Here is a 14,449-nt window from a genome sequence, read left to right on the forward strand (position 1 = left end):
AAAATATAAAAAATAAAGATAAAAAACACAAAATGTACAAAAGGTGCAATGTAGGAGCTGTGCAGTGGACTATGAGAAAAAATCTTAATCGGTGTGGATGAACCCACTCGTGTGTGGATGAATAACTCAAGTTAGTGACTGTTGAGCAGCATATCTGATCGGCCATCGTGCCCCGCTGTACACTGCATGACTAACGACGAGCAATCAAGCTGTAATTTGGTCCTTCTTAAAAATAGTTTATAAATTAAACAGTGCATGGTAGCTTAAATTAAAATTACAGCAGAATGTTGGCACGCAATACAAAAACAAAAACAACGATGAATTCCCCAACTGTGGATTCATAAAACATCATCAATGGTGTTCAAAATGTAGTCACAGTCATTAAAGTAGTCATAATACAACCATAAGTCACAAAGCTGATGAGCCACAGATACTCAACATTTTACAGATCACCTCTGAGATACTACATTGTCAGTAAGATACTTCAACAAGTACTCTAACCCCCGGACATCCAAGAGACTCTACAACAAACAGCAATGGAACAAAACACAAAATCAGATTCCCAGAGCAGAGCAGATACTGAAGATGGAGAATAAGGAGTTTATAACACAAAGCCAGGAGCCGGCAGCAGCCGCCAGCAGGACTAGTTCCAAGATTTCCCCACCTAGCCACAAGCTAACACTCGCTTCCAAAAAGAAGGTTTCAGGCAGCACCAGTACCCATCGAGTTTCCTGGTCCGTGGAAGTAGAGAAACCCACCCCCTCCCTGATGGCAGGTGGAAGCAGAGGGACATGAACTTGCATCTGAGACAGGCGAAAGTGATGAGACAACAGAGCCACAGACAGTTTACAGACACTACATTGTCAGTAAACTGTGATCGCGCCCTAAGATACTTCAACAAGTACAGATAGAGGAAACCACTACCACGCTGCAAATGGAGGACTTAATGTATAAAATGCAGGAACAGACCAGCAGTGGGGCTGCTGCTATGAGCCATTGAGTCCCATACAGGGAAGTGAGATCTTTGTTTTCATCCTCGGCACAAAGTCAGACCTGTTCCCAGTGCGTGTTGGACTCCACCTTATAACTGATTCTGTTTGGGATTCTGTTTATTGTGTGCCAAAATTCTACTTTTTGCAGATGTGGTTTTGTTGGCTTCTTTAGGTTGGAACATGAAGTGTGGAACAGTTTGGATTAGGGTCAGCACCTCCATGTCCAGACCATGATTCTCTGTCGGAATTTGATGGACCGCTGCTCACTCCGAGTTAGGGAGTGAGTCTTCTCAATTAAATGTGTTTAAGTATATCTGGGTCTTATCACAAGTAATGGTTAAATGAATTGTGAGTTTGATATGCGGGGTTGGTGCTCCTTCAGCAGTAATGCAGGCACTGTACCCGCCATCGTTGTGAAGAGGGAGCTGAACCTGAAGGCAAAACTTTCGATTCACCAGTCAATCTTTGTTCCAACCCTCACCCATGGCCATGAGCAGTGGGAAGTGACCAAAGAATGCGATTGCAGATACAGGCCAAAATGATTTTCCTTAGGAGAATGGCTAGGCTCAGCTACGAGAGAGGTTGAGGATCTCAGACATCTGAGGAAGTAGAGCCACTACTGGGTGCACCTATAAGTTCTCTGGAATGATTTTATATCCCATTTGGCCCTGTAACTTCTTGGAATCCCCCAGGATTCCCCCCAAAATGTTGCTGGGAGGAGGGATGTCAGTGTTGCTAAAAAATAAAATCCACCTTCACAAAAACAAATAAGAAATAATATTTTCTTGCTCATACTATTATATTTAAGTGAGACATTTAACTAAATATGATGTCAAAGCTTTTGGACATCACCGCCAGAGAAAAATTCCAGTCACCAATGATGAGAATCACAGTTATAGCCTATGTTTGTTTTTGTTTATTTACCTCTATAAGGTGTTATCAGTCTGTATTAATATAGCCTAAAGTAGACAAAATTCATAGATTTTCAACTCCTTTAGATGAATTCAGATTTAAATGAGCAGTCAACTGTTTTGGGGTGTAACAAATCCAAAAAATCAATAGGCCTATTTTTTTATGAACTGCGAGAAACTTGACTAAACCACAATATGAAAATATGATTCTATATTGTTCAACATTAGCCTCATCACAAGACTGCATTTCTGCAAGTTTTTTATGAAAATGTCCAGCCTGTCAGCCTAAACGCCCTTAAAGCAAATATTTAAAAAAAGAAGAGAATCCATTTCATGCTGCCAAAAATCAATGTAGGTTTACTCAATTCCAGTCTTATGATTGACACTTAGCCTGAGTGTATCACACCCACTATTATGTGTCTTGAATGATCAAGAAGGGGAATGATTTGTGATTCGATCCTGAGGCCACAAGGTGGAACCAGTCAGCAGAAAACTTTATAATTCCCCTTGTCGCTCAGAAATAACAAACTAAATACCGTAAGCACATATTTGTAAGGGCTGAAAAGTAATAGTAAGCCTACAGTCGACATGTTGAACAGCAGGTAGGCCTATGGTAGGTGACAAACAGGTTATGCAAGAAGCAAGAAAGGAGGTAGTTGACGCCGCCCATCAGGTGTGTTAGCAGGTTGACTCACATTTCCACCACCAAAGCGTAGATTTACACACATTTTTCCCTCCGACAGTCTGCGACGATATTTACTTTTGAGCCCATCCAACAAGCGTATGGCTACATGAATGGACTTTGACTTCAACCCGTCGGAATTGAGGCAGTTTTAATGTTTTATCCTCCCATGTCTCGGGTATGGCTTCTGCTTCTCCTGGGAGGACTCGTGCTGCCAGGTGAGTTCACACGACTTCCTGGAGAGAGTTTGCGGAGAAAAAAAAAAAAGTTTTGAAATGGTATTTTGGGGCTTTTCAGCTGTAGCCTACCATTAAAGTCCAAGTTTAGTTTTACTATAACCAAATAGTCTCTGCCTTCTGATAAAATGTTCGACATAATAGCGTCATACAGAATAACAGCATAATGTTGTCTACTATTGATCGTACTAAAATGCTACATAATGACTGTATAGGCCTACGTGTCCATAAATAAGACAATTATATTAGACCATTACAGGAGTCTTTTGTGTCGAAGTTTCTTCTATTTTTTGCCTGTCCAAACGTTGACAGCAACACACAATAGCCTATTGTAACATCCAAGAAACAGATAGGCCTGTAGGGAATAGTAATATATTGATATAGATGTGAAAGGATGCTAATATTTTCAATACAAAATCAATGTATCCTAGCCTTTTTCTGTTTTAAATGAATGTAACGTTCACGGTCATACGCTGACAAAATAACAATCAGTTGTTTACACAATCTGATGGATTTTCTTTTAATGCCAGGATGTTTGAACCTTAATTGAAGCCCCAGTCATGGGTTAAAGGTAACATAAGGCAACAGGTTGAATTCCGAAACACATTGTCACTGAAGTCTCAAAGACCTCAAAGGCATGTATTTATTATTGTTCTAGTTTAGCAAAGAGAGAGACCCTCTGCTGCACCTGCCTAAAGGGATATTTACATAAAAAAAAAACACCACAGTCAGGAGTCAGTGCAACCTATGTGACAGGTAAACCATAACACTCACTATAAGCTTCACCAAATGGACTTTGCATTGTGTCTTTCTTTTCCCCCCCAGATCAGCAATGAATGCTGTAACCACCGGATCTGGGTGTTTCATGACAGAGTAGTGCTCAGTTGTGTAAATGTTGATGTTTTAGCACATTTCAACATGTCAATAAATGAACACAATGGATTAGTGTCATGTAATGTGCATTCGATTTATACCATGTTTATCCAGTCAGGGAACAGTTTATACTGAATATGGAGCTCTTTCATTTGCAAAGTTAGAAGTTTTGATTTAGGTCTATCAAAAAATTGTACACAACAAAACCAGATGAGCCAACATATTCATAAGTGTTGATATTAGAGCAAAGGTTAGATTGGTCTCAATAATAAGAAATTACACATATAGGAACAATTGTGAGCAAAGGCACTACATGTATTTGGCTTTGTAAAAGACATAGCGCCATCATTCTCTCGTGTTGACTTCGGGTTTAGTTACACTTCAAAAGCCTTTCTGTTTGTGAATATGGAGGAGCTGTTCAGACAGGCAAGCTTGCAGACGTGTGTGTGTGTGTGTGTGTGTGTGTGTGTGTGTGTGTGTGTGTGTGTGTGTGTGTGTGTGTGTGTGTGTGTGTGTGTGTGTGTGTGTGTGTGTGTGTGTGTGTGTGTGTGTGTGTGTGTGTGTGTGTGTGTGTGTGTGTGTGTGTGTGTTTGGCTGGGCTGTGGTGGTGGGGACGCCTGATTTCATTGTTGAATGAATTGGAAAATTACTACATTATGATCTTCCCTTGCTGGCATTACAGCTGAAGATTGTAGACATTACTTCTAATGTTGAAGCCAGTGGGACCTTTATTATGAGAGTGTTTCTGTCGATATCTAAGTGCAGAGCTACGTACATTTCAAGGCTGAATGTCAGATAGACAGTCTAACAGTGTCCCAATGGAGAGATAACAGCAGGCTTTGGAGCATAATCATTCAGTAGGTTCCCAGGCTATTTCTACTCAGTACTATACTATGCAAGAGCTGAATCTTAAAGGTGCTCTATGTAGTTTTGAGAAATGTGAAAGTTTGAGAAGTGTACAGATTCTGTGGTATATGTTCATAACTCTATACACAAACTGCCCTCAGAGGAAAAATTTGGTCCCTGGAACACTGTTTGAAGATAAAATGCGACTCGAGAAGTTATGGTGGCGGGCTCGCAACAGTGAAACCGTAACTCTCCTGGTAGCTTTTTTTAGCTCCAAACAGTGTTCCAGGGATCAATTTTTACTTTAAATAAAGTTTGTGTATTTAGTTCAGAAAATCTAGCATAGAATAGTTTCACTTCTCCAACTTTCAAATTTCACTACCAAATCTACATAGTGCACCTTTAACTTTAACCTGGTAAGTATCCCCTAGGCTAACTCTTTTTTTGGTAGTGTATCAACAGTATTCCACCTCCAATCCTTGGCGAGGGTTGTAACCACAGATTTAAAGGACAGCCACAACAAATGTCACCACTGATGTTTTATTGGACAATTACTCTGAGTGAAGTGTAAAGATTCCAATGCCTTTTTTGACTTTGCGTCTCAGGCATTCCTTTATCAGTTCGTCTCTGAAGGTTTGCAGCTAAACAAGCTCATACAAGTTGATGGCGTTGATTCAGTTTTATTGCTCAAGCTGTATTAGGCAAACACTGTCCTGAGGCATCTCACTGTAGGAACGTCCATGACAGTGTCTGCTCTACAGAAGACAACACTGACAGCAATAAAGCAAAAAGAATCAACAGAAAAATAGTTGGAAAGAAATCATAAATGTCATCGGACCACTTCATCAGTTTAAATCAGACAAATATCAGATGAAAGGGGGGATCATTCAAAGAACTATACTATTTTGACTCGCTGAATGCCAGAAAAAGGCACCTCTTTGTGTATTTAGATTAACCACTTTCTAAGAATTAAACAAAGAAATACTTTCTGATTGAAACTGCTTCAGGTTACAGTCTCTATAAGTCACAGTATATGTGGATGAATGAATCATTCATCATATGTGGAGACAGAGCAGTGGTTGAAATTCACCAAATAGTGTTGGATTGACAGTCGAACTGTGCATGTTCTTTACCAGCTGAGCTAAACCAGCACCCTGAATCATTAATGGTTTGCTCAACCGACCAAGAAACAGGTAGATCATGATTCATGTTCATGTCACACTTCAACAAATTAAATTCAAATTTTGACTTTGAAGTTTTGGTAAAATGGAAAATGCAAAAAGATATTTTGTCAACTGAAAACTGAACTTATTTGAAGTTTGAAGTGCTTCTTTTGTTAACATTAGATTATAAATATACTAATTTTAGATCCACTGTTTTTATTTTTTTAAAGTTTTTTTTTTTAACCTTTTTAAAGTTTTTTTTGTACCCCGTCTTTATTATCCAATGTCAGGTAGTTCTTGGCATTTGATTATCTTTTGGGTCTCTTTTTCATTATTTCATACTGATATGAAAACACTTTGCACATTTATTTCATAAACAGGAGCCTAGGATGAGATGTCTCACTTTCAATTTATTTAGCGTTTATTGGTTTTGACTCATAAAGGTCAAGAACATGTCCACTAAATGGATTTTTACAAGTTGGATGATGTGTTTGAGTTTGCTTGCAATAATTGAATTATCGAAATTTTACACACTTACTTTATGACAATGTGCATATACCACTGGGTTCTGCATACACATACACTGACCATGCTTTAAAAAATACCATCATGTTCTAAGATTGTAGATTTCTTGTACAATCATACATTTGATTTGATCCATGTCTGTGTAGGATTAAAGCACATTCTTGGCTTCTCCTCCTCTGAGGTTTATTTTCTGGAATGTTTTAATCCTCAGGTTGAGTTTCAGGTCTGCTCATCGCTGTGGCTGACAACGTGATGCAGATGTAGCTAAACTAACAGTTTCAAGTAAAATACAATAAAAAAAGTAATATTCAGATGTATCATTTAATACATCATGTCCAACAACAATCACCTAAACCTGTTCCTTTTAAGGCGGTGTCGTCTGACCCTCTGTACTTGTGCACACATGCAATCATTAACCCATAGTAAGTGTAGCATCTATTTCATTATTTGTATTATGACTCTCTAGTTTGCTTCACTGAATTGAAGTAAATTAGAAAAGTGGTAGATTAATCCCTTATTCCTAAGCAGGGGTTTCATTTTAGAGGGTCACAATTTAAAGCTTCAAACATAAAAAGCAGAGATCTGAGGCACATGTCACTTTGCTCTTTGTCAAGGTAAATTATCAGTGATACGTACATCTGGTGCAAACAGCTCTGCTCTCGTTTAAAGTTTTCAAACTGCTCTGAAGTGGAGGAGTTGAGAAAACATAATCATCTGGACCATTCAGAATATAACTTTTGTTGTGTCAATGAGTCAGGTGATGGAAATGTTTGTATAATGTATTGGTATAGTTGATGAGTAATTCTGAATGTCTGTATTGTAGGGGTGCGTCATGTGAGTGGAATAGATATTTACACGCCAAGTGAGGTGGAGGCGGTCAACGGGACAAATGTGAAGCTGAAGTGCACCTTTACATCCAACCGTCCAGTGTCTCTTCAGTCCGTCACAGTGTCCTGGAACTTCAGATCCTTGAATTCAGGATCAGATGAGTCGGTGTGTAGAAACTGATTTTATTTTTTAACATATATTACAAACATATATGAATGTTTAAAAATGTGTTTACTCTATTTTCATTGTTAACAAAATCCAGCCAAGGCTTCGACTGAGCTTTTAACATGTTTTTAAATGATACTATATTTTGACAGTATATATTTGATTTTCTCATCACCTCTCAGTACAAGCTCCCTCACACTCATACAGAATTCAAATACAGGCAACAACAGACAGAGAATAATAAAAAATTGGGGCTGCACATAAGCACTGAACTGGCCCTCGCACCATTGTGCATGTCAGGGCGCGGTCACACTGGTCATCTGTACCGTGCTGTACCCAAGCACGATTTCTCCCCCGCTGCGCAATTCCCACGCTGGCCGGCACGGCCCGCGGTCATACTGGCCAGGACTAACCGTGCTTAAGCACGATTACCTCTTGTACATAAAGTCGTAATACAACACATGTTGTCAGTTTACAAACAGGCGGACGAGAAAGAGAGAGAGAAAGAGAGACGCGCAGTCGAGTCCGCGTCTGCACATCAGAGAAAAACACAGAGCATTACAGCTACTTTACTGACTTTGCAGCTTATTTTAAACCATTTTAATCAGACACAACCATAAATAAATAAATAAATAAATATAATAGACGCACGGCCAAGTCCATAGGCGAGTCTGCGGCCTCACATCGGAGAACAACACAGAGAACATGACAGCTACTTTGTGGCTTATTGCGTCATTTTAGTCAGATAAAGCCATGAAACTCTGGATTTCTCCATAATGAAGGCTGTCAGCGCTGTGTACCCGCATGCTTGTGCTCGTGCATGAAGTGTACCGTGCCAAAGCACACCTCTCCAAAGTATGCCAAGGAAGTGTATCGTGCCTGAGCACGATATGGAGCGGTCACACTGGTCAAACGAACTGGACTTTAGGGTTGGGCACGGTACGGATGGCCCGTGTGACCGCACCCTCAGAGTTTTATGCTTGTTGGGGTTATGGCACAGCCGCAAAGTGTGCTGCTGCTGCAATGTGTTTCAGACACACCTTTAAACTATCATGTCATTTAGACACAACATACAATGAGAGCATTGTGTGTAAATGTAATGTGAACTGACTGAAGCATGTCACGCAGGCTTACTGTGTCTGATTAATAGGTAGCAATATAACAAATATGCATATTTGGTATAGAGATATTATCCAAACAAGTAAAGTCTTTGGCAGTTTTGACCCTGTATGTTTGAGTAACAGTAACTTCCTGTTTCTTGGCGAAAGATCACATTTTTGACAAGCCACCATGGCCATGGTCCACTTAAATGCCCACTTAAACTTCAAGTTGGATCAGATGAACCTCATAGGAGAAGTTATTTTAAGAAGAATGGCAAAAGATCAAGTTACACCCCCAAATTCCAGTTCGTTTGACTAGTGTGAGTTCTCCGCAGCGTACACTTTCTTGGCCCTGGCGTGGTTTGAAGAGGTGGGCTTCAGCACAGTACAGTTGCTCATGCTCATGTGAGTTAGGAAGGATTGAGTAGTAGCTCATGTGTGGGGCAGGTGCAGTGTGTTGTAAAGCACCAGACAAAAGTTTTCTCCTTCATGTCCCTGGAGGACAGAGTCCAGAAAGTGCTCAGTACAGCATGCTTCACTGCCTTGGCTTAGCAGAGCTCTCCATCTGCATCACCCCTCGCACCTTAGCATCAGCACCCACAGCTGGCCTCAACTGCCTAGGTAGAGTTAATCCCAGAAGGAGCCTTAAAAAGGTCTACTTTTTAATCAAAAATTCAAGATGTGGGGCGCTGGTGGCGCAGTGGTTAGTGGCAAGATGTCAGTTTTCATGTTGAGATTATGATACAGAGCCAAGAGGCCTTTTTGTAGGTCTTGATAAGATTCATAAACCCACCAAATTAAGTTTTGTAGGGGGTGTTAATGAGCCATTGAGCCAATCCCACTGACAAATTGGAGCCATTTTGCACTCTTGTGCATCCCCCCCAAAGTGGTTGCTGAAAATCCTCTCTAAACCAAACTTTTAGTCAACCTAATGAAAGGCTTAGGACAGTAATGACAACAACTTATCAGACCTGTATCGTTTTTTGTACCAGAGGGTAAGCATTGTAATTTCTGCTGTAAAAACAGGCTTTGTTTAATGTAATGTGTACGTGACATCCGGGCTCTTAGAGCCAGCCTCTCGCGGACACTCTATGAACTGCAGGATTTTGCACATCTGCATTGGCTTCATTTTTCAACACCAGACATTACTGCTTGTTTAAGACCCATTGGATGACATTCTTGGTGGCTTGATGTCTCTGGTGATTCTGTATATACCGTTTATATCAATTCAATGAGAAGTAGCTGTAGTTGAACCAACCAAAGACACAGATTTTTCTTGTACTTGTTTTTTTTTTCCAAATTGTATCTCTGTGTGTGTGTTTGTGTGCCAGGTGTTTTACTACCAGGAGATGCCATACCCTCCCCAGCATGGGCGTTTTAAAGGCCATGCAGTATGGTCAGGAGATATTTTGAGACGCGATGCCTCCATCACCCTGCATGAGGTGCCTCCGACCTTTAATGGCACCTTCATCTGCCAGGTGCGCAACCGTCCAGATGTGCACGGCAGTAATGGAGAGATCGTCTTCAGAGTCGTCAACAAAGGTCAGACTGGCAGCTCTGAATGCTTGGAGGGCCTATACATTACCTAAAATAGAACTTACTCTACATAATTTTGAAGAATATAACACCAACAAACAGAATTATTAATCATTCAAATCAGGGCAAATTAAGAAATATTAGGGGTAATAGAATACTTCCTTGTGGTACACCACAAGTTATATTGACTGTGTTGGACATCTGTTTCTTAAAAAATAGTTGAATGCATGCAGCAGGAAGTGAAAGACAGAATGTCTTATCCCTGGTAAATAGTTATTTTATTCTGATGCTATCTATATTTTGTTATTTCAAATTACTCAACATACTGCACTTAGATTTCTCCCACTGTTATCTTTCATTTTGGTTCTTGTTGCTTCTAGTTTCCCTCTCTGAGATCGGCATCCTGGCAGCAGCCGTTGGAGGTGCCTGTGGTGTTATCCTCATCCTTCTTGGTATCTTTGTGGCAGTGAGGTTTTGCAAGAAAAAGCACATGGAAAACGACATTGAGATGCACACTGAGGAGTCGAAGAGGAAGGACCCGACTGTGTGGTGAGGGCCAGACATCTGGAGCTCCTCTGCTCCTTTTATTCTGGGGGCTGGTGTGGAAATTGGGGGCTGGTAGGGTACACTCTGCTGGAAAGGACAAATGAGATTTGAGGGTGGAAAGGCTCCTTTTTCTTCCATGTTTGTTCCTCCAATGTGAACCTTAAATATTATTGCATTTTATTTACTTCAGTATTAGAGATATTGTGCATCACATTTGCAGCTTATTATTTTACCAAATCTTTATTCACTTCTGTATGTTTCACCAATATTTGTCAATGATTGTAACACTTAGTTTTAGTCAGAGTTTTTAAGCTGTAAAGTAGGAGATGTGAATATGGAGGGATTTCGAACAAAAATTATGTCCTCAATTTACAGCAGCAGTTCTGACTGCATCTTTACATCATCAAACAGAATCATAATTGACTCTATCCCGATAAAAGCACATAGAGCACAAAATACATTATTCCGCTGCTGTGAATTGAGTTGTTTCCTATCTTTTGCTTTCTACTGAGGGTTTAACTTTTAAAGCTTTGCAAGATAAGAGCAGATATACTTTTTCTGGGCAATACCTTCCCTTTTCTTCAAAAACTGCTGTTTCACAGTATGATCCATCTTAGGCTGGGAATACATGTGAAGAATTTTCCAAACAGAGACAACTTAAACCTGGAGAACCATGATGCGGTGGAGAGATGCTCATGAACTGATGTCTTGGTCGTCTTTGTCCACGGGTGGGAGCAGCTCATAAAATCTCTGTGGTACTCTTAACTGGGTTTCTTTCAAGCTGAGGTTCTTGTTATTGTATTCTTTTAAGCCTCTCTCCCTGTTTATAATGGAATGGAAGTTGTTTTTTTTGCGAACCACTGTGGGCCCTTTGTTTGCTAGAGGTTTCAAGCCTCCAGGTATCCATGAGAAGACTGTCTTACTGTCAACGTGTGTTTGTGCGTGTGTGTTTTCCGGGGTTTGCATCAGTTTACCTGAAGAGGCAGTTCATCTGACAGTAGTGACGAAGGAGAAAGAAGCGGAGAGTTCAGACGATGAAGAGTCTGAACCCAGCAGTGGGGATGATGAGGAAGAGGACGGCCTTGAAGATGACGATGATGATGATGATGATGATGACGATGATGACGATGATGACGATGATGACGATGATGGTGGCGATGATGGAGGTGGTTTATTAGACTAGATTGATTAAATGTGTTCTTCCATCTATAGCATCAGGGCTTATAAATCAACCTGTTATGTAAGTTATTGTACATTAAATGTATCATGGTTATTGAATAATACAGTAAATACATTACAGTAACATTGATTTACAATTTACTATTGCACTCTTAACACTTTTATTCTCCCGATGGACAGTAAAAAACAAACAAAAAAAGGCATCCAAATCAATGACACAGGACCAGTACTGTCATTTTTAAACTTAAAACCTACATTAACCATAACCCACCAGCAACCCGTCAGACAAAAGTTTGGTCAGGGTCACTGATGATAATGTTATGCTAGTAGAAGCAGCCTTCAGCTGCTAGCCTGAAGTAGAAGAGAGGTGCAAGCCACTACAGGTGTCTGTCATGTCTGCTAACTTCTTTCCTTTTCTCTTTTTAATTTTAAACTTTGAAGTTAATTCCAAACTAACACTGACTTAGGTGACATCCCTTATTTCCCATATTTCATGAACCTGCATCTCCAGCCTCAAGAGACTTTGTGCAACGTATTCCCCTTTCATTTCTGTGTGTTTTTTGGATATGGATTGATGAATGTGTGTCTGGGTGATTGTGCATTACCACTGGAACTCTGCTTATTTATGCTAACTCACTGAATAACAAATCAGCTGTTGTTAGGAATGTATTGCCTTAGAACAATGTTTGGAAAACTCGTTCATTTTTCGTGCCGAGTAAATGAACTATACATTTTTTAAAGAGGGAAGCCAGTTTAACTTGGCTTATTGTTCAAAACACCACATACCAGCAGACAAGTGTCTAACCAACTATGTGATTGTTAGATTAATGCAACAGCAACTGTTTGTTTAAACTGTATAATCTTTTATTTTTTACATTTTTTAAAGAAATAGCTTCTAACTGTGTCTTAGTGTTTAACTTAATGAAAGTCCAACATGATATTTTTGAGTGATAATCAATGCTACGTGTTTACTACAATGGCAACATTGCACAAGTGATTATGTACATAGTGTAAGATATGCAGAACTTTCCACTGTTTAACTCAAGTCTTAAAATATCTTGTGAACAATTGTGGAATAAAGAGTTGTTTTTGAAACAGTAGGTCAGCTCTTGAGGTGAACAGTTTGAGTGGGTGAGTGTGAAATTCCAGTGATCAGCCACTCCTTTACGTGTCATACACAACAATGTGGCACACACTCCCTGGACTCAGAACAGGAAAGTAAAACTCAGTTTGTTCATTTCACTGCCAAAGTCAGTTTGTCTGACTGTGGATCCACCTCTGTCTAAAATGAGTGGATTTGAAATCATCTCACTGGGCCTTTTGTGTTTTTGTAATAGTTTGAAATGTTTTAGCATTATTAACACCTACAACAATGAAAATGCAGCTTGCAATACTTTGGAATTGCTCAAATAAAAGTTGAAAATCTGAATGTGCTTTTAAGTATTGTGAAAAAAGTGTGATCATAAAAGGACTAATAGGCATGAAGGATGTTACTCCCCCTGGTGGTTTCATGAACTCACTTTTTTTATACTCCTTACATGAAAGTGTTTTTTTCTGTTGACTTCAACACAATCAATGCTTTCACTTCCTTTTCAAACAAACGAAGACTGAAGCAGTTTCTGAGTCAGGGTCATGTGGGGACCTGTCTGAGAAACAAGCTTGTGAAAAACCACACGTAATTGTTGACTCTTGCTTTGAGTCCTAAAATGTATGTGTCTAATGGATAGAAAATATGTTTTGTCTCACAGGTACTCTGTATAAATATAACAGTAATCTACCATTGTCTTTAAGGGTCTATGTTGGGTACAAAAACTTACACTTTAGGTCAGACTCATTAAAAGTCTATAAATTGTAACTTAACTTCTTCAAAGGTTTCATGATGGCCTGCAATAATAGTTAAGCATATTGCTTTATTTAACAAGAGATACATTTTGATAAAAACGCATCAAATGTGAGACCTATCAATGATAGCTAAATATTAGTAACCCTCTGACCCCCCCTGCCTACAGGTTTGCATATAGAGTTTTGTTTTGGCCGCCTGGTGTGTGTCACTCAAATGTTCCTCCTCTTTTAGGTCTGAAGGTCTACAGGGAAAAGTCTGAATCTTAAGTAGCCCCAATTTTTGCCTGTGTGTCTTGAAAAATGTTGGGTTTTCTGGGTTTTTCTATATTTAGGTGGTGAACAATCTGAAAGTTATTGTTAGCTTAGATGGTATCCTAATGAAGTAGTAGCCTACAAACTGGGGTTGTCTCATTAGCTGCTAAATGCTATTTGTTCTCTGCAGCCGCTTGCATGAGTGAGATATAATTATACATATATTCATTTAATCTAATTTCAGTCAGTTTAAGCTACAAAAAGCAGCAGTAAGATTGTATACTGAATGCAAGGTTAATAAACTTGGCCTGCAGTGCATTGGTTGTAGCCTACTGTTCATCTTGTACAACAAGAGAACAGAGAGGCCATGTTTGTAGTCTTCTTTTTTTTTTTCTCTCCAGACATTTCTCAAAAATACTGGTTTTAAAATGTTGAAAAAACATTATTGAACTGATCTTGAATAAAAGGTGAGTAATGCAACACTTACAACCCCACCAGATTGTCTTTGTTACCCTGTGCCTGAGCTAAAGCATTAGGTCAGAAACCCCTGAACATCAAGACTGCTCTTACTAACTGTAAAGTACAATAGTGTCTCTGTATATACAATTAACACAGATCAATATCTAGGAAAGAGTGCTGTTTCTTTTATACTCTGAAGTGCTTTTGCTCAGTATTTACTTGCAGTAGAGTATACTACTTTGAATGCAGCACTGTTACTTGTAATGGAGTACTTTACAGTGTTGTAATGGTGTCTTTGTAGTTTTTACTCAGAA

The 14,449-nt window shown here is 39.4% G+C and overlaps 1 protein-coding gene across 1 annotated transcript; it reads left to right on the forward strand.

Moving 5' to 3' along the window:
* Nucleotides 1-2,504: 2,504 nt before the first annotated feature.
* Nucleotides 2,505-13,011, forward strand: mpzl2b (myelin protein zero-like 2b). The gene is made up of 5 exons (XM_065962694.1): nt 2,505-2,803; nt 7,052-7,221; nt 9,653-9,863; nt 10,238-10,406; nt 11,373-13,011. Exons 1-5 carry the CDS (start codon nt 2,740-2,742, stop codon nt 11,584-11,586), a joined length of 828 nt encoding a protein of 275 aa, XP_065818766.1. The 5' UTR covers nt 2,505-2,739; the 3' UTR covers nt 11,587-13,011.
* Nucleotides 13,012-14,449: the final 1,438 nt, after the last annotated feature.

This window comes from Labrus bergylta, chromosome 14, assembly GCF_963930695.1.
Source record: "Labrus bergylta chromosome 14, fLabBer1.1, whole genome shotgun sequence".
NCBI classification, from domain to species: Eukaryota; Metazoa; Chordata; class Actinopteri; order Labriformes; family Labridae; genus Labrus; species Labrus bergylta.

Bases quoted from the DNA above. Each gene is read 5' to 3' on its own strand.
- mpzl2b (XM_065962694.1), top strand. From the start codon at position 2,740: ATGTTTTATCCTCCCATGTCTCGGGTATGGCTTCTGCTTCTCCTGGGA. The intron at 2,804-7,051 runs GTGAGTTCACAC...TCTGTATTGTAG, and splicing joins GGGAGGACTCGTGCTGCCAG to GGGTGCGTCATGTGAGTGGA. The intron at 9,864-10,237 runs GTCAGACTGGCA...TGTTGCTTCTAG, and splicing joins CTTCAGAGTCGTCAACAAAG to TTTCCCTCTCTGAGATCGGC.